General features: G+C 39.6%; 1 protein-coding gene across 1 annotated transcript in view; it reads right to left on the bottom strand.

Annotated features, from left to right (window-relative positions):
- Positions 1-8191: 8191 nt before the first annotated feature.
- The window catches only part of LOC126248880 (bromodomain-containing protein 4), a 32178-nt gene continuing 19972 nt past the window's right edge, over positions 8192-20397 (bottom strand). The window contains exon 2 of the mRNA XM_049950334.1: positions 8192-11896. Within this exon, the coding sequence (XP_049806291.1) occupies positions 11839-11896 (58 nt within the window). The 3' untranslated portion in view covers positions 8192-11838. The remainder of the gene's footprint in view (positions 11897-20397) is intronic.

The following is a 20397-nucleotide window of genomic DNA, read 5'->3' on the forward strand; positions in this document are numbered from 1 at the left end:
ATTAATCCAGATGATTGTGGCTACAGTGCTACTCAATTCCAGAATGTTACTGAGGAGCACCAAATAATTTTATAGCCTATTACAGTATGGTGTGCGACTGATCTCTTAGAAACAGTCCACATTGACTGGACTGTCACTGCTACGACTTACTTTATTTTCCGCAGTGTATGTTTGCGGCTCACACTTTCACGTACGGTTTGAAGTGAAGAGATTTACCTCCAGCGAAATAGAGGAACTGCCTGCTGCTGGAGGCATAGGGGTATATATAAAGTCCTATGTTGGTATAATCCAGCCGAGAAGATTGAGTGGGCATAGTATCTTTGGTAAATACTCTGACGTTAATAGTACCTCATATTGATGGATTACTTTAGTGAACATGAGTCAAGAAACAGTTCAACAAATGAAGTTGAAACTGAAAGACAGTGTCTCAGATCCTAAGTGTGATGCTTTATACTGTCTGTGACTCTATTACTTGGTGTATTATCCTCTGCATATGCTGGTTATCTGTTCAAGAACCTATAAACATGTATGACGCACTATATTTTTTATAAATTATTTACACTTCATCTGTCTAAGTTGTTGAGAGAATAAATAACACATAATTTAGCTGTTTTTTATTATTATTATTAGGTCACTTTCTCGGCTTTTTGACTGTTCAGTACAAATTTTGCAGTTGATTTTAATCTAAATTCCCGATGACCAAGTGACTTGAAACTTTCTACAGGGGTCAGAACTGGATGACAGTGCAATAGTAACTCGCTTTCGTGTCTGACGTTTGGGGGAGAGGACTTTGTTTTTCTGACTGTTAGTCAGTACGGTACAAATTTTGAATTGATTTCTAATTAACTTTCTGATGAACTAGAGACTTGAAACTTCCAAATAGCTCAGAACGGAATAATAATGCGATATTAATTCGCCCTCTTGTCTGGTGTGCGGCAGAGGGTGCTTTGTTTCTCTGTCTGTCTATCTGTTCGATTCAGATTTGACAACCGATTTTAAACTAACTTCCCTCGTGAGTTAGTGACTTGAAACTTTCAACAAATCTCAGAACTGAATGTCAGTGCAATCACAGCTCGCTTTCTTTCTGGTGTGTGGCGCAGAATAGTTTGTGTACCACTGCTGTTTCCCCTTTTCCTCTTCCAGTCGCGAATGTTTTGCGCTAAGAACGATCGCTGGTAAGCATCTGTATGAGAACGCTTCTCTCTCATTTTTACCTTCGTGGTTTCTTCGATAGATATCCGTAGGGGAAAACAATATGCTGGTTCACCCAGGTGAAGGGCAGCTGAACAAAATCTGAAATTGATCACATGTCTGTTCTAAGATAAGTCGTAAGGTCATTATTGCCTCACGTGTTCCATTATTTCTACGGAATCCAAACTTATCTTCCCCGAGGTCGGCTTCTACCAATTTTTCCATTCGTCTGTAAAAAATTCGTGTTAGTATTTTGCAGCTGTGACTTATTAAACTGATCGGTAATTTTCACATCTCTCAACACCTGCTTTCTTTGGGATTGGAATTATTATATTCTTCTTGAAGTCTGACGGAATTTCGCCTGTCTCATACATCTTGCTCACCAGATGATAGAGTTTTGTCAGGACTGGCTCTCCCAAGGCCGTCAGTAGTTCTAATGGAACGTTGTCTCCTCCCGGGGCCTTGTTTCGACTCAGGTCATTCAGTGCTCTGTCAAACTCTTCACGCAGTATCTTATCTCCCATTTCATTTTCATCTACATCCTCTTCCATTTCCATAATAGTGTCCTCAAGGACATCGCCCGTGTATAGACCCTCTTTATACTCCTTCCATTTTTCTGCTTTCGCTTCTTTGCTTAGAACTGGGTTTCCATCTGAGCTCTTGTTATTCATACAAGTGGTTCTCTTTTCTCCAAAGGTCGCTTTAATTTTCCTGTAGGCATTATCTACCTTACCCCTAGTGAGATAAGCCTCTACATCCTTACATTTGTCCTCTAGCCATCCCTGCTTAGCCATTTTGCACTTCCTGTCGATCTCATTTTTGAGACGTTTGTATTCCTTTTTGACTGCTTCATTTAATGCATTTTTATATTTTCTCCTTTCATCAATTAAATTCAATATTTCTTCTGTTACCGAAGGATTTCTCCTAGCCCTCGTCTTTTTGTCTACTTGTTCCTCTGCTGTCTTCACTACTTCATCCCTCAGAGCTACCCATTCTTCTTCTACTGTATTTCTTTTCCCCATTCCTGTCAATTGTTCCCTTATGCTCTCCCTGAAACTCAGTACGACCTCTGGTTTAGTCAGTATATCCAGGTCCCATCTCCTTAAATTCCCACCTTATTGCAGTGTCTTCACTTTTGATCTACAGTTCATAAATAATAGATTGTGGTCAGAGTCCACATCTGCCCCTGGAAATGTCTTACAGTTTAAAACCTGGTTCCTAAATCTCTGTCTCACCATTATATAATCTATCTGATACCTTCTAGTATCTCCAGGAGTCTTCCATGTATACAACCTTCTTTTATGATTCTTAAACCATGTTAGCTATTTTTAAGTTATGCTCTGTGCAAAATTCTACCAGACGGCTTCCTCTTTCATTTCTTACCCCCAATCCATATTCACCTACTATGTTTCCTTCTCTCCCTTTTCCTACTCTCGAATTCCAGTCACCCATGACTATTAAATTTTCGTCTCCCTTCACTACCTGAATAATTTCTTTTATCTCATCATACATTTCATCAATTTCTTCATCATCTGCAGAGCTAGTTGGCATATAAACTTGTACTACTGTAGTAGGCGTGGGCTTCGTGTCTATCTTGGCCACAATAATGCGTTCACTATGCTGTTTGTAGTAGCTTACCCCCACTCCAATTTTTATTCATTATTAAACCTACTCCTGCATTACCCCTATTTGACTTTGTGTTTATAACCCTGTAGTCACCTGACCAGAAGTCTTGTTCCTCCTGCCACCGAACTTCACTAATTCCCACTATATCTAACTTTAACCTATCCATTTCCCTTTTTAAATTTTCTAACCTACCTGCCCGATTAAGGGACCTGACATTCCACGCTCCGATCCGTAGAACGCCAGTTTTCTTTCTCCTGATAATGACATTCTCTTGAGTAGTCCCCGCCCGGAGATCCGAATGGGGGACTATTTTACCTCCGGAACATTTTACCCAAGAGGACGCCATCATCATCTAACCGTACAGTAAAGCTGCATGACCTCGGGAAAAATTACGGCTGTAGTTTCCCCTTGCTTTCAGCCGTTCACAGTACCAGCACAGCAAGGCCGGTTTGGTTAGTGTTACAAGGCCAGATCAGTCAATCATCCAGACTGTTGCCCCTGCAACTACTAAAAAGGCTGCTGCCCCTCTTCAGGAACCACACGTTTGTCTCTCAACAGATACCCCTCCGTTGTGGTTGTGTACAGCCATCTGTATCGCTGAGGCACGCAACCCTCTCCACCAACGGCTAGGTCCATGGTTCATGGGGGTGAACATATCAGTATGTCTTTAAAAAATAACCAACAGCAGGAGCCTCTGCTCTCACAATTCGGCTAGGAAGAACGTGGTTTGCTCTTCGTAAGAAACTTGAAAGCAACGTCAGCGATGAGGTCAGACTGTTGCCCCTGCAACTACTAAAAAGGCTGCTGCCCCTCTTCAGGAACCACACGTTTGTCTCTCAACAGATACCCCTCCGTTGTGGTTGTGTACAGCCATCTGTATCGCTGAGGCACGCAACCCTCTCCACCAACGGCTAGGTCCATGGTTCATGGGGGTGAACATATCAGTATGTCTTTAAAAAATAACGGTCAATGACATTTCAAGAAATTTGAATTTTTTAATTTTTTTTATTTTTGTGGTGGGCATAAAGTACCCATTTAAAAAAGTACCTATGTAAAAAGTAATATTGTTAATAAAAGTCAGTAAATGAAATTTGTTTTTTTATTTGAATTTGTTTGAGGTGGGAATGAAGTTCGCCCCACTTTTCATAGTACACGTTATGGAAAATGTGTTGGCACTGCCATGGTTAATCAAATTGCCCACGACCAACATATCATCAAGGTCAACGGCACTTACATCAATCACCCATCCCATCTTCTGTTTTTCTCTTCCTTTTAATTTTTATTATAATTTAATTATATTTTCGTTTCACAAAACTGTTACTTTATGTTAAATAAGTGAAAATCTGCTTTAACAAAAAAAGACAAAATAGTAAAAGATAATGGCAGACACGAGCAATGGTGCATGAGGCGCACGGATTGATGATGGCCAGTTTTGGCCTCTCCAGGCTACTTTCAGGCCGATGTTATTAGGAATTGGAAGTGACATCTCCGAGTGGTGATTTAACTTTTTGTCCTGTGTGTAAATTGTATAATTCATTTGTGTTCTTCTCTTGCGCAAGCTAATTCAACAGCTTGTTTATAAGATCTTATGTTTTGTTCTCTGGAGGTTACATTCATAGTGCGTAGTGTCCTTTGGATTAGCATATGCTATTTCTAAGGCCTTGTGCTTATTACTGTAGCGAGATTAATGTTAAGATGGCACTTCGATATTAAAATATTTTTCGAGCAACATTCTCCATATTTAAATTGATTATGGGTCTTATTCTGTGCGACTCACTTCTGTTTTGTAACAGCAGCACAACAGTTATTTCTTCAATATATTACTTTATATTCTCTAATAGCCGGCCTGTGTGGCCAAGCGGTTCTAGGCGCTTCAGTCTGGAACCGCGCGACCGCTACTGTCGCAGGTTCGAATCCTGCCTCAGGCATGGATGAGTGTACTGTCCTTAGGTTAGTTAGGTTTAAGTAGTTCTAAGTTCTAGGAGACTAATGACCTCAGATGTTAAGTCCCAGAGTGCTCAGAACAATTTTTGAATTCTCTAATAAACATCCTCTTAACCTGACCCAATAGAAAACAAGTGCTTACAGTAAAATTCTCAGTCAGCATTTCACTGTCGTGTATCAAGCAGAATATTTTCGTGCATATTATATGAAGTGCAGAAAAGTACACTGTTCGGTCTGAACAACACTATCACCATCTAATATTTAAGTAACGATGCCTGAACACAAGTAGCTCACATGAGGATTCCCATTAATTACATCAGGGGTTTTATTTAAAATTTTGGCCCCCTTTACCCTTGGAGCCCCCCTCATGTGATTTTTACCCTGCAGTCCTGTTTTTGTTTTAAATACTGATCAAAACACTTTAATAAAACCAAGATTTATTTATAAAGGGTATTAAACAGTCTTTTTAACATATGATTAAAACACTATTTTAAATATGCCAATCCTGGGTAGTATTAGCACAGACGGACAAAAAGACTCCATGAAATTAGTATTAACTGTTTTGATGCTTCCCTAAATACGTAACCCTTTTGGTATAAAATGTATGCATTAAGTGTCATTGAATCTTTACTTGTTTCGTGGATAAAAGACAACATTATGTGTACCTTCCTTTGAACTGTATAATTATGTAGCTTTTCAATCTCTTGATTTATAATATCATTGGTGTTCCTACAGTGAACTTTTGGCTTAGCTTCCTTCCACAAATGATAAAGTTCCGCTCGCACCTGTGTTTCATCTTGTCAGCATAGCACTTAACAGACATGTTGTAAAAGTTTTGATATAAATTCGTGTTTAACAAAATAACGTGTTGCAACATATCATGACTGGCTCACTGACTGACATGCAGTGATATTGACCAGTGCACCTGAGAACTCCCTTAAATGAATTTGACATGTGTGTGGCACTTGTTTCAAACTGGAGAATCTTGGGCATGCACCCATGTAAAGCATTCAGTTCAGAGAGACCATAAAGACTGGTGAGCACTTTAATACTGCCTGCAGTCTGCATTAATTCTATAACATGAAATGTTACCTATTTTAATAGTGTATATTCTCTGAATTAAAAAGTTGTGATATTTTCAATCCCCTTTGTTTATATGAGATTTGGTGAGCTGAGCTTTTTCCAGATGCCTTTCTTCATTTTGAGCTCATGTAAATAATGAACATCACCCATGTTCATGCTGGAGGTACCACTGAATAATAAGTGTTGGGATGTGGTAAATAATTTTGGTTGAGATTACAAGGAAGGTGAAAGCTGCTGATTAATAGCTTATGATCCATGGTAGATAAACATTGAGAAATCCTGCTGAAAGTAAAGGAATAATTTCAGTTTTGCTGTCTCATTCTGAAATTTTAGGTTGTTACTGTTGACTCGGTACCTTGTCTAGACTGAATTATTATAACTTTCTGTTGTAAATTGCCTACAATGGTGAACGTAGTGAATGTGCTGATATCAAAGTCAGACATGTTGGATTATAGACACTAAATTTCATCCTTCCCTTTTTTTGCATGAACTACCAGTGTGACTGAACCTCGACCTCAAACTGGGCTAACTGATTCAGAACACATCTGACTGAATTTTTGTTTAAGACAAAAGGTATAAGGTTTTCACCAAGAACACTATTGTATAATGCACTTAATCATATGTTATATCGTTATGTACTTCTGTGGTGTTGTACAGTAATCTTACCTTTTCAGGTGCTGATGATGATGGTGGACTATGACAGTCCAGGCTTGGGACTTTGATCAACATGAAGTTTGTCAATGTTTAGGTAAACAATTGTCACTTTAATTTCTCTGCCTTCGAGATATCTTTTCAATTTTCTTGTGGTGAAACTAATTGATCTCCATTGTATATCTACAATGTAGTGTATATACACAGTAATGTTTCATTTCTAATACCAAGAGATTGTTTCAACAGTAGGTGAAAGTCAAATGAATGATACATTCGTGACTGAACTTTTAATGCTGATAATATTCTGATGGAAAAGGTAATTTAATAAACCAGAAAGTTTATAACTATATCTGCATGTGTGTGTTATTCAAAAGACCAAAAAACTGATAGAAAAGGAAATTAATATTAGATAATGTTAATCCCACATGAGTAAACTAGTCTGTACAAATAAAAAAGTGATAAACTAGCCATGAAATCATGATGAACAACAATGTATCCTGCAATCATAAGTCAAATAGTTTTTTACTTGAAAATGTTTCTTAAAGATCACAATAAATTGTAGCTAGTCTAAAGAAACAATAAAATAAAAATTTGTGACTTTTCCAAATATGTAAACAGTTATTTTCAGTATCAGACTGCATGTGAATCACAGCATCAGATTTCTTACCTCTTGCAATGCAGAGTGTTCTGTACCTGGTTGAGTCAATTGGCAGTTGAAATTTATGTATATCCAATGACATTGTGGCTGTATCCTACAGGTACGCTTGATTCCATCAATACACCAAGATTCTACAGTGCTTTAGATTAAATATGAGGTTCTAAACTGGATGAAGTCAACTGAATATCACTGTCCACAGGTCCTTGCCTAAAGCTTCCACAGTGTTCAAACTTTCTAATTCTTGCCACACAGATAAATTAACTGTGAAAATAAATGAAGTGAAAGACGAGTGTGCTGTGAAGAAATAACATGTACCCCCAAGTTGTAATCCACTGCTGAGTTCAAGTGTACAAAATTTAACAATGAGTGACTTGTGAGTGTTTCATGTAGTAAATGTGTGAAAGGTAACCAGCTAAGCACCAATGACTTTCTAATATCAGAACCCAAATGCATTTAGGACCTAATAAAAAGAGGTAATTACAGTGACACATTTCTTGTAACTCTTGCCAGTACAAGTCCTAACAATTGTAAGAACATTTATGTTAACTACTAACACCTAATGTAATGTATGTTAAGTATGAATATCTCACACTGATACTCAATGTGTATCTTGTGTTCACAATTTACACAAAATAAATTGTTAAGTTTTTAAATGAAGATAAAGCAAAAGAAAGGAATGTCAATTGGAAAGGAGTTTACACGTCTGGAAAGAAACCAAATTTTCAGGTATAAAATACCGTGTGTGTCTCTTCTGTGTACCACATGTAATGTAAATATGAACTACTGATAATTTATATCATATATTTGGCATCATGTTGTCGTGCACTCATCTGGGTTATATCATCCAGTGTCAGCAGAACTTTTGACCATATAATCGAAATAGGTCTTGCATAAAATGTTACGAATTTGTAATGCAATTATAAGACAGATAATTGTAAAATTCGTCAAAACTCTTTGACTTCTGTGAACAATGAGAAAGAGATTTCAATTGTGCAATTAATGAACCACTGAGTGTAGGAAGGGATGTAGGCTACTGATTGAACATATTCCATGTTTTAAATCATTCTTAAATGCAATTATTATTCATATGTACACAATATATATATATATATTCACACATCTTATGATAATTTTTACATAGAATATACACAAAGTAAAGGAATACTTTATAGTCAGCAGTCACTAAGGGTCTTAAGTTCCTCAGCTACAGCTTTGTCATATAATATGTGATGATCACAGATCTGATATTTTGTTACAGGATTTCCTACTCTTACATTTAGTGGTTTATAAATTAGGTATTTCATGCTGAAACTAAACAAGTGATTCAGATTGCATAATTCAGCTCTTTTGGCCATATATAAAACTGATCATGTGCCACTGGTTTTTAGATAATTTGTGATCCCTCACAAAATTTGGCAGTTTCTTTCACTCAGTATTTTATTATTACAACAATAAAAATTCTTGATTCAGATATAGTCTTTGGTACTATTTTGTTCATTGCATGATTATTAACTTACAAGCGTATGTTATATACAGAAACAGTCTCATGCAATGAAAATCCTCTTTTTCTCCTTTTGCTTCACAACAGTCTAATTGTGTCAGGCATGCAGCTCTATGTTTGAAATGTAGTAATGTATAATGGATATAATTTATAGTGAAGTTAGTTTAGTCAGACCATTACAAGTACCCCATTTTCTTTTAAATTTTCAGGGAAATATTGCCACTCAAGAACAACAAGATGTTAATACTTTGACAGTTAGTACATTGACAATTGGCACATGTGTCAGTTGCATGCTGTGTTACTACAAGTACTTATCACTGAGAAACACTGGATTTTTCTTTAGATATTTAATGTGTACTGTAGTTCTATGATAGCACATTTATTGCTCCACATGAAGAAAAAATTCCTGAGTTAATGATTGTATAGTGCTACAAATACATGACCTTGTAATACTGCTCACAAAATTAAAAAGAATGTAAACAATATGTCTATTATTAATGCCATGATTTGGTTAGGTCCTTAACTCATTTAATCTCCAAACCAAAATGAATGAGAGAGAAATGCTAATATCAAGGAAATTCTAATGGGCAGGTCATTAATATTAATTTCATTCTTGGCCCATCAAAAAAAAATTATATGTTTGCCAGTTACATTCCACTATGCAGCAACTCTCCACAGAGAGTACTACCTTCTGAACCCTGTAGTATGTGGTTACCTTCAATAGATGAAATAATCTGAAAGGGAAAGAGATCCCTCCATAAAAGGCAAGATTTCACTATCATTCTTCTAGGCAATTTTTTCACATTCTCTTACATAAATGAAAGAAGAACAATTAGAGTGTAGTATGTTGGTGAATGTGGGCAAAATAAATCAAAGACCTTATTTTATAATATGTGTATATTTGCATTTAAATAATTAAAAATGAGAAAAAGATTTTTACAGTCTGATTTCGTTTTTAGGTCGTAGCAGCTCTTTTTATGTAACTCAATATACTATGCCATAAAATGTGGCAAGAAAAATGAATGTGAAATTTCAGATTGATGATCATAATATGCAAAGATGTGATAATGGTCTACAGTCAGTCATTTATTCTTAGATACTTGTCAATATACAATAAAGTAGTCTGTCATTTTGCTAAAACACATATAGCAACATTTCTGAAGCATATTATTCAAAGAAAGCAGAAATTAGTAGGCAGATTAGGTCTTGGTGTTGCAAGGAACTGTCGTACAAGTCTGTTAGCATAATGTACTTTTTTGAAAGGAGAGGACTACAAGGATCAAGTTATTTATAAGTTGTTATAATATGTAATAACAGAAAATTAAATCAGAAACATAACAGTATTAACAGAATTTTAAGAAATGCTTTTCATTTCCTCATGAAAAAATTTACAAACTTAACAATCAATATCGGGTTCAAGCAAACAACAATACTATGAAAAGAATGTGCTGTTAACAAGATACAATGGAGTAATAAAATGATAGTTATATAGCATGATGATACTGACTCCATTTACATGGATATCAGGGTACAGATTATTAAGTTTGTAAACCTGTTATCAAGCCATTAAAGTTTTGATAACATACAGTATTAAGCATCACAGGTTTGAAAAATAATTCTTTAAGCTCTAATGCTACTGTTGCACTAACAGGTAAATTTGTTTTCAGTACTCTTCTACTCTTGACTCAGTTCCATAACGTTTGGTTTTGTAAGATCATATCTCACAGCACTGTGATTTTTAAATATATAATACAGAAGTTCTGGACTAGTTTTCTATGTTAAAAATATCTACAGACATAACTCTATTATAAACCACAAATAGTCTTAACAAAATAAAATAATCATTCACTTTTGTAATGTTATTGTGCTTGCACATTGTCAAACATCGAAGAGATTTAACTATAATATAAAGCAACTATCATACTGATTGTTACTTCAAACAAACAAAATGTATTCACAAATAGTTGCAATCAGGTTATACATACAGCTTCCTACCATGAACTCTCAGTCTATTGCTGTATCACTCAGAAAAACTCTCATATATTTTAACAGCTCAGTGAAACATTCATCTAAACTTCCATTACAATATTAGATCAATTTCTCAGAACAAGAACCAACAGATAGACATTCTTAAAAAAAGGAACATATTTATGGTTCAAATTACTCATTAAAACCTCTATCACTGATCGCAATAATGTGGAATGTAATTCCGCTTATACTGATTATATATATATATATATATTTATTTATTTATTTTTATATGTAAACAATAGCTCATCATTGCGATATGTTCTTCTTTATTGTACAATAATGCGGAAAACTGAAAACTAATGTAGTTTTCATTGACGAAATTATCTCACGAATGGCACACAGGTGAAGGGCAATGACAAGGCAAAAGCATAATGCAGTTATACAAATCACTACTTTACTGCTGAGAGCCCTTTTATCAGTTAATCTATATAAAATTTAGATTCTAAAAATCACAGTGTCAGTAGTTTCCTGAGATAACTGAAGGGTAAAGAATGTATGCTCATTTTCAGCATCTGCATCGTAATGAGTGTGCACATTTGTAATACTGTGGCACTCAAAGTCATTCCTGATTCTGTTCATACATAAACACACTACACAAAACACAGTTCTCTGCTGAAACTTGCACCTGCAAAGTCCTCTGTGAACAAATTACATTTTGTTTTGTCCCGATAGACAATATAAGATTTCGAATATTGTGACGCAGACAAAACATTACAAGTTGTAAACGGCTCTAGAAAATCTTTCCCACGTGGAGGCTTCTTTAAAAGAGTATTTTGCAGTATAAAACCTTTCGAAAATATAACAAGACGATGTGTTTCACTCTTTAGTCGAAAAATATATCAGGAAACTCACTGAGCACATTCAAATATTCAAAACGCGTTGAAATTCGACTCAAACTTGACAAATATGTATATTGCACTAACGAACGAAACAAGAGGTAAAAACAGTTCACCTGAAACAATATACAGAAGCAACACTACCTGAAACGATATCGACTCCCGAAATCAGTCATCTAGAAGGAAATGTGCAAGTACTGTCGTGTGTGTCAGTCAATGTTCGCACTAGGGGCGAGGCGGCGGCCCGCCGTCGTGCTATATGTTGTACTCGGTCACATGGACAGTCCGCGCATGCGCCGTGTTCCGGAGGCCCATCGCTACTCGCCGGTCGCTGTCACCGTCGTCCACTGCCAAGGGCTGCTGTAGCTCTTCTGACTGAAACAAACCAAAATACGTTATATTTACAGGCCACATCGTTACGTTATTAATTTATGGTTCACTTAGCATGGCACATGCCCAAAAAATCACAAATCAAAATCTCAATCTCTAATTGCACTTCTGGATCAGCTATGTACATCTGGGAAATTATTATGAGAACAATTACAGTTACAAACAAAAACAAAAATAGTGAATACACCGAGGTGAAAAAAGTCGTTTGGCAGTGATACACAGATGGCAGTAGTATCGTGTACACAAGTTATAAAAGGGCAGTGCATTGGCGGAGTTGTTATTTGTACTCAAGTGATTCGTGCGAAAAGGTTTCCGGTGTGATTATGGCCCCACGACTGGAATTAGCAGACTTTGAACGCACATTGATAGTTGGAACCATACGCATGGGGCATTCCACTTCGGAAATCGTTAGGGAATTCAGTATTCCATGATCCACAAAGTCAAGAGTGTGTCGAGAACACCAAATGTCAGGCATTACCTCTCACCACGGCTAACGCAGTGGCCATTGGTCTTCACTTAACGACCGAGAGCAGTGGCGTTGGCGTAGAGTTGTCAGAACTAACAGACAAGAAACACAGCGCGAAATAACAGCAGAAATCAAAGTGGGCATAAGACGGAATCTGGCATTAATAGGCTATGGAAGCAGACGTCCGACTCGAGTGCCTTTGGTAACAAAAGGTTCAAATGGCTCTGAGCACTATGGGACTTAACTTCTGAGGTCATCAGTCCCCTAGAACTTAGAACTACTTAAACCTAACTAACCTAAGGACATCACACACATCCGTGCCCGAGGCAGGATTCGAACCTGCCACCGTAGCGGTCGCGCGGTTGTAGAATGTAGCGCCTAGAACCGCTCGGCCATTCCGGCCGGCCCTTTGCTAACAGCTGACATCGCCTGCAGCGCCTGTCCTGGGGTCGTGACCATACTGGTTGGCCCCTATACGACTAGAAAATCGTGGCCTGGTCACATAAGACCCAATTTCAGTTGGTAAGAGCTGATGGTAGGGCACGAATGTGACGCACACCCCACAAAGCCATGGACCTAATGTGACAACAAGGCGCTGTGCAAGCTGGTAATGGCTTCATAATGACGGGGGCTGTGTTTACATGGAATGGACTAGGTCCTCTGGTGCAACTGAACAGATATTGACTGGAGATGGTTGTGTTCGGCTGTTTGTTGACCAAACAACGATGCTATGTCACCGAGTCACGATGGTGGCGATTGGTTTGAATAACATTCTGAACTATCCGAGCGAATGATTTGGCCAGATAGGTCGCCCGAAATGAATCCCATCGAACACTTATGGAACATAATCGAGGGGTGAGTTCGTGCACAAAATCCTAGCCCGGCAACACTTTCGCAGCTCTGGATCGCTATAGGGACAGAAAAATTAGCTTATTCCTGAGCAAAGATGACAGTTGGATTTTGTGACCAAATAAGGAATATACTCATCCTGCCCTAAAATAACGGATGAAATTGGAGATATTGACGGAAGATAGACTAACAAAGAAGATGGAACTGCGCGACCGCTACGGTCGCATGTTCGAATCCTGCCTCGGGCATGGATGTGTGTGATGTCCTTACGTTGGTTAGATTTAAGTAGTTCTAAGTTTTAGGGGACTGACTACCTCAGATGTTAAGTCCCATAGTGCTCAGAGCCATTTTTGAACAAAGAAGATTCGCATACTCTTCCATAACAGGAAAACAGAGAAAGAAAATGATTGGGGAGGCAAAACAAACAAGATGTATAAGGAAGAGCAAATCAAATACCAGATCTTATTCAACAGAGGCAAACTCAGATTAGAAGTGAAAAATTACAAAGGTTTTCAAAGAAAATAAAAACAAAGAGAAGAACAACTGGTAACAAATGGCAATATAAGAGCGCATGGGCTCATTTTGAGAGAATGAAAGAGTCTTGGAGAAGAACGAAGGAAAAGGGAACAAGCAATTATCCTGATGTATTCCTTAGTTGGTCTGAAACGAAATATGATAATAATAACAACAATAATAATGATGAACTTCAAGAAAAACAATAATATTGATAAGTTGAGCAAATATGACGCACCGTTTTGTATCATCAGAAACAGAAGGGTAATGGAAAAGGTGAAGATGGACGCTGATATGACAATGCGAATAGTTGTGAAGAAAAAATAGCCTGTCAGTAGATGATTGTGTCACAAACAGGAAGGAGAAATGATGGGGAAAGGGGTGTTGACAAGCGTGAGCAGTAGATAAGTATGTGGAAGAGATAGATACAAGGTGCACCATTAGCTGTCTTTTGAAATTCGAAATATATTTATCTGACATTTTGGGAAAGATCGTTCGAAAATCGGATTCCTGATACAGAAAATGATTTTGAAAAGATGGCTGTGTTACGTAGTGGGATAGGGAGATTTTTAATTTGTCGAGGGCTAGTGTTTCTCTTCTGCTGTTAAGATTTATAGAGGGAGGGAAATGACTGAAAAGACGATAGAGCTCACACAGGCTGTGGTAGTCTCTACCCTTATCGGCTTGTAGCCATGGCAACTGTTCGTAGGCAAGGTCGATATTGCGAACGTGCAGAATGTACCGTACACAAACATTCGTCGCTATTTCCGGCCAGTGTGAACTCTCATACGAAAGTCCATCGAGAATATGATCGACATAATTAAGTATGCCGAGTATTAGTGATCGCACGAGCTTCTAAGTTCTAGAAGAAATGCATTTCTACATTTCTGCAGTGCACACCACAGTATCTGCATGAAGCAGTGCATGCATGAACTTGACTATTTTTTTTCTGTATCTAAAGTAAGGTACACTATCCCATGAAAAATATATTAGATGTGTGAAAATAGTAAGTTAAATGTATAAGCGATGTCTCCAGGCCTGAGGCAACTTGGCTTTGAGCTGTGCGATTATACATTTATCTCTCTTAAGTTTAAGCCTCATCCATCTCGATTTAATGACAGTTGAGAATTGTGCCAGAGGGAAACTCGAACACGTATTTCATGCTTACCACGAGCAGTCGCCTTAACCATCAGGCTATCTGAAAACACCTCCGGGAGTAAATCAAACTTTCATTATCACTGATGTTTCCACCTATGATTACCTCAAACTACCAGAAGTTCTCTTAAAGTGCGTGCGGGAATAGCACTACTCTCGGAGCGGAATCTCTGCCGCATTAAATGACACTGGTGATCAGATTTAGGCGCAGGCGAGGTAGGTCCGGACCTAGGGCGCTGAGAGGAAAAGGGCGCCTCTAGATCAGCACTTTTATTTTCAGTAGAATTCGTCAAAAAAATGTGGTTTGGAAACAGAGAAGGTAAGCCTGCAGCGCTGTTGCTAGAGCAGCGTTCACTGTTGAGTTCAGCTGGCTGGGGGGGGGGGGGGGAGGAGGGTACTGTTCAATGTCACTGGTCCCAACTACTGTAGAGATACTTCGTATCGATACATGTAGAAGTAGGCATTGTTTTGATTGTCGTTTAATGAGTGTGTGACCTCATATTCTTTTTGAAAAAGTTATCTATCAAATACCACGAACGGCTTGGAGAAGCTAATTGGAGCACAGAATGGACAGAATAACAAAAATTGTATGAAAACTAAATCGTCGAAAGGCAAAAACAATCTCTGTCTCTCTGTCATACACACACACACACACACACACACAACTTTGAGCTATGAAAAAACTGTGTTAATGTTAAGCGGGTCTAGTTAGAAGTGGTATTGTCATGCTCTGACTTGGATGTGTAAGTGGTTAATGTTTTGCAGACTGTCCTCAAACATTCCTGCAAAATGGACAGGAATGTCGTGTCCTGGAGACATTCAGGCAGACAGCCAAACCATTTATCTGACACCTGGAGCTTTATGGAAGTTACCCACTGACAGCGGTCCCAGCAAGGAAGGGAAACTGATTTGCGATTAGACTTTACGGTCCCGTTGACAATGAGGTGAGTGGAAACGGGACACAAACCCAAATACAGAAAGGAGTGAGAAGGAAATCGGCTGCGTCAGTTTCAAAGGAACCACTGCGGTATTCTCCTGAATCGACGCAGGAGGACCACGAGATGCTCATATCTGGGTGACCGAAATGGTCTGTTTACTCGGAATCAAGCTCTTCCGTAATGCGAGTCCATGGTCTTCAGAGCGCTTAGGTCTTTAGGTCTAGTAAGGATGGAACTACGACTTCCTGCTTCACGGATAAGTAGCTCCGAGGACAATGGCGTAGCAGATTAAACTAACTTGAACTGGTTTCGGTAAAACGACATAATTCACACAAAAGATAACACAATGACATTAAGCCTTCCTCAGTTCATACATACGTTTCTGCGGAATGTTATAGCTTATAAATTTTCGTATCTGACAGCATTACTTTCCTCTGTCTGCTTACTAGTCGCAGCCTTCACTGTTGTTCAAAGTGTACCTCCCAAGCTCTGCTGAACTGCGGTACAGTGTTGTACGTACTTGTTTCCTACTTTTACAACCGTGATTGTAATCACTAGTTTGGTACGGAAGTTTGCTAATCAATATTATCTGAAGGCTTTCATTTTGTGGTATATTTCAAGTTCGCAGAGCTAGCCAAGATAAAAAAAAAAAAAAAGAAAACAGATTATCAGTGACAAATATCCCGTGTACTGAGCAAAGGAAGTTTTTACCTCGCAAGAAAGATGACTATCTGACAATGTTGCACATGGCACCATTCTATTGCTGGAATACGCATCCGTTTCCCTTGCTGTAAGTCCTCTCTAAACTTGTGTTCGAGATTTCCTCGAAAGGTCAATCGAAATAGCAGGTAGTCGGTTTAAACACAGACTTAATTATCCACAGTATTCTTTATTGCAAATGTCACTGTTTCTTTCGTAGATTAGTGTTCTCCTTGATTCTACGCATTTTTTTAAAGACAGCAGATGAAGCGTGAGTGTAGCATCCCGTGGGCATCTATGAGTTATGTCAGAGGCGCTAGTAAGTGAACTGGACTAAAACAGTGGCGGATCAACCATAGTCTTGGTAGAGGCATTCACCTGGAGTGGTCAGAAGCGTGTCCGACAGTTTCATCACTACCTTCCCGAATGCATGTCCAGTGACGATGATGATGATGTTTGGTTTGTGGGGCGCGCAACTGCGCGGTCATCAGCGCCCGCACAAAGTCCCAATTTTTTCACACTCCAAGGTTTGACGCAGTCCAATCTAGCCACTATCACGAATGATGATGATGATATGATGAGGACAACACAAACACCCAGTCCTCGGGCAGAGAAAATCCCCAACACGGCCGGTAATGGAACCCAGGACCCTGTGATCCACAGGCAACAACGCTAGCCACTAGACCACGAACTGCGGACTCGGCACAGAGAAAAAAACGTAGGGAAAGAAAACGCGATAAAAATCTACAAATATCGTCAAGGTATGATAACCATTGCACCTGGATCAACTGTATTTTTTTTTTTGCTTACTCTACTCTTTTCATTCATCTCTGATGAGATTCTCTCTCAGACTTTTGGTGTAGTAATGGCTATTTCGGATCCGTTCAGTTTTTGGCGCATCTACCAATATGAGCACCAGCTACTATCAGGAGCTCCTGCACATTACTACTCTTTTCGTCACTAAGTAGCAGTTTATGTTTATAATACAGTCAGTACACATAGCTCAGAAAACTTTCCTTCTTTTATCAGTGAAGGGAAGAAACAACGCTCTTAATTTCATCTGAACATAAGTCGCTGAAACAGTAATTTCATTATTTTGCTCTGTTTCCTGGTGACAGCACATGACCAATCTAGAAAAAATGAAATGCTGCCTTTGAAGGGAAACCACCTGTATTAGAAAGATTTCCTTATGAAGAACCTATTGAAATTAAATCTTGTTCTGTGCCCATCGAGACACTGTATTCGACAAGACGACTATAGGTAATATAACAAGTCCTTCAGTCTTAAGGAAACCTCGTATTTTTAATGAAAGGTTTCACAGTACTCCGTTGCCAATTTAACTATTCTTCGAAGAGATCGAGATAGATATTGGAGAGGGGAGCGGAGAGGTGCGCACGAATGCCCGATAAATAAACGGTTCACTCCACTGCAGGGCGAAACAAGATATTCTGCACCTAACGTTCTCTCCATTATTCGCATATCAAAAGAAAACCTGTGCGCGTCAACACAGAGTTTGTTTATTACGCGTGAGAGCGACGCTGTAATTATCAACAAACTGTAAAGGGATGCTTTATAAGAAAGGAGACATTCATCCCGATGAACTTCAGTCTAAAAGTTCCAAGAGTCCAAGTTCCAGTGAGTGTCAGAGACATATATATTAATCTACTCAGCTTATGTTTCGTCTAAAGACATCAATGATGTACACTGAGCGGTCTTTCTTCCCAGTCATCATGTGCTATGGAATGGAAAGTGGGAGAGGTATCATGCTAGTATACAATAAACTCTCTGTATCATACCATAGTGGCTTGCGGAGCACAGCACCACTCCATTTTCTTTGGAATGCTAGTCCTGCATATCTCACACTGTAGGTGTTGGTAGCGTTAATGAAATGTGCCCACAAATACGCACACACACTGCGTCTGAGCTCTCCGTCCGAACAGGCCTCAGCAAACCCAACGCACCGACCGACCACCGTGTCATCCTCAGCCGACAGGCGTCGCTGGATGCGGATACGGAGGAGCATGTGGTCAGCACGCTGCCCCCCAGCCGTTGTCAGTTTTCGTGACCGGAGCCGCTACATCCCAGTCAAGTATCTCGTAAACTGGCCTCACAAGGGCTGAGTGCACCGAGTTTAGGAACAGCGCCCGGCATTCCCGGAGCGTCATCCATCCAAGTGCTCGACCGGAACCGGTGTTATCACTGGGGCAAGGCCGTTATCACGCACACGCACGACTATCCACAACGTATTTGATCTCTTTCAGATGCACCAAAGTTGTCACGTCGCTAAGTGCAAAATAATTTTCTGAAAATCCTTCCCCAGAACACAGCTATTACTACATCATATAGTTACATCGAATAGCGTGGAGCAGGATGATTGCTTCACAAAGTCCTATGCTTTCTCTTCATCTCATTTCGATATGAATAGCTCTTACGCCGCCTCTCAAAGGGGTCGGTTAAATAGACGGAATGGAGCGAATTTTCCTCGGACACGATATCTGAATGAACACGAAAGATAGTCGCTGCAACGTTATGCTCCGAAGCAATAGTAACGCTAAGGTGTTTGCTGAAGAAAATTCCATGGGAGTGTCTTCAATTAAAATTTTTGCTGCCTTATTACGATCTACTGTGGTCGTAAAAGTAGCTTCGGGCCCACCCCAAGGGTGCTATAGGAAAACATCTGACGCTCCACGTGTACGGTGATGTATATAAAAAAAGTTGCAACACTACAAAATTGTAGCGAAGTGCAGGAAGATCAGCAGAGGACCGAAGCTTGGTGTAGCGACTGGCAGTTGACTCTGAACATAAACAAATGTAACTTATTGCGCACAAGTAGGCGGAAAGGATCGTTATTGTTTGCATACACGATTATCACCGAACGACCATAGGAAATGGTCTCAGTCATTATTTAAGCTGCGGTCACAGTGGCGCCGAAATCGGTGGATTTCACCGACGACCGATATCGACCGAAGACGACCGATTTTTTCGAATCAGTACGACACTAATTGCGTGGTAAGACTGTAGCCGATTTCGTCGCCCGAATTTACTGACTTCGGACGACAACTGGCGAAATTCAGATCAGCTTCTTACCTTCGGTCCGACGACGGTTCAATCCCGCGTCCGGCCATCCTGATTTAGGTTTTCCGTGATTTCCCTAAATCGCTCCAGGCAAATGCCGGGATGGTTCCTTTCAAAGGGCACCGCCGACTTCCTTCCCTAATCCGATGAGACCGATGACCTCGCTGTCTGGTCTCCTTCCCCAAACCAACCAACCAACCAACCTTCGGTCCAGCCGGCCGGGGTGGCCGAGCGGTTCTAGGCGCTACAGTCTGGCACCACGCGAGCGCTACGGTTGCAGGTTCGAATCCTGCCTCGGGCATGGATGTGTGTGATGTCCGTAGGTTAGTTAGGTTTAAGTAGTTCTAAGTTCTAGGGACTGATGACCTGAGAAGTTAAGTCCCATAGTGCTCAGAGCCATTTTGAACCTTCGGTCAAATCAGCCGACTTTCCACCACTGTGAGACTGAGAAATTGGTAAGTTTAGGCCAAGAAAGAGTGTGTTTGTGGCATTCTTGGGGTAAAAAATATCGTAATCCGGATATACACTCCTGGAAATGGAAAAAAGAACACATTGACACCGGTGTGTCAGACCCACCATACTTGCTCCGGACACTGCGAGAGGGCTGTACAAGCAATGATCACACGCACGGCACAGCGGACACACCAGGAACCGCGGTGTTGGCCGTCGAATGGCGCTAGCTGCGCAGCATTTGTGCACCGCCGCCGTCAGTGTCAGCCAGTTTGCCGTGGCATACGGAGCTCCATCGCAGTCTTTAACACTGGTAGCATGCCGCGACAGCGTGGACGTGA

Source organism: Schistocerca nitens, chromosome 1, assembly GCF_023898315.1.
Source record: "Schistocerca nitens isolate TAMUIC-IGC-003100 chromosome 1, iqSchNite1.1, whole genome shotgun sequence".
NCBI classification, from domain to species: Eukaryota; Metazoa; Arthropoda; class Insecta; order Orthoptera; family Acrididae; genus Schistocerca; species Schistocerca nitens.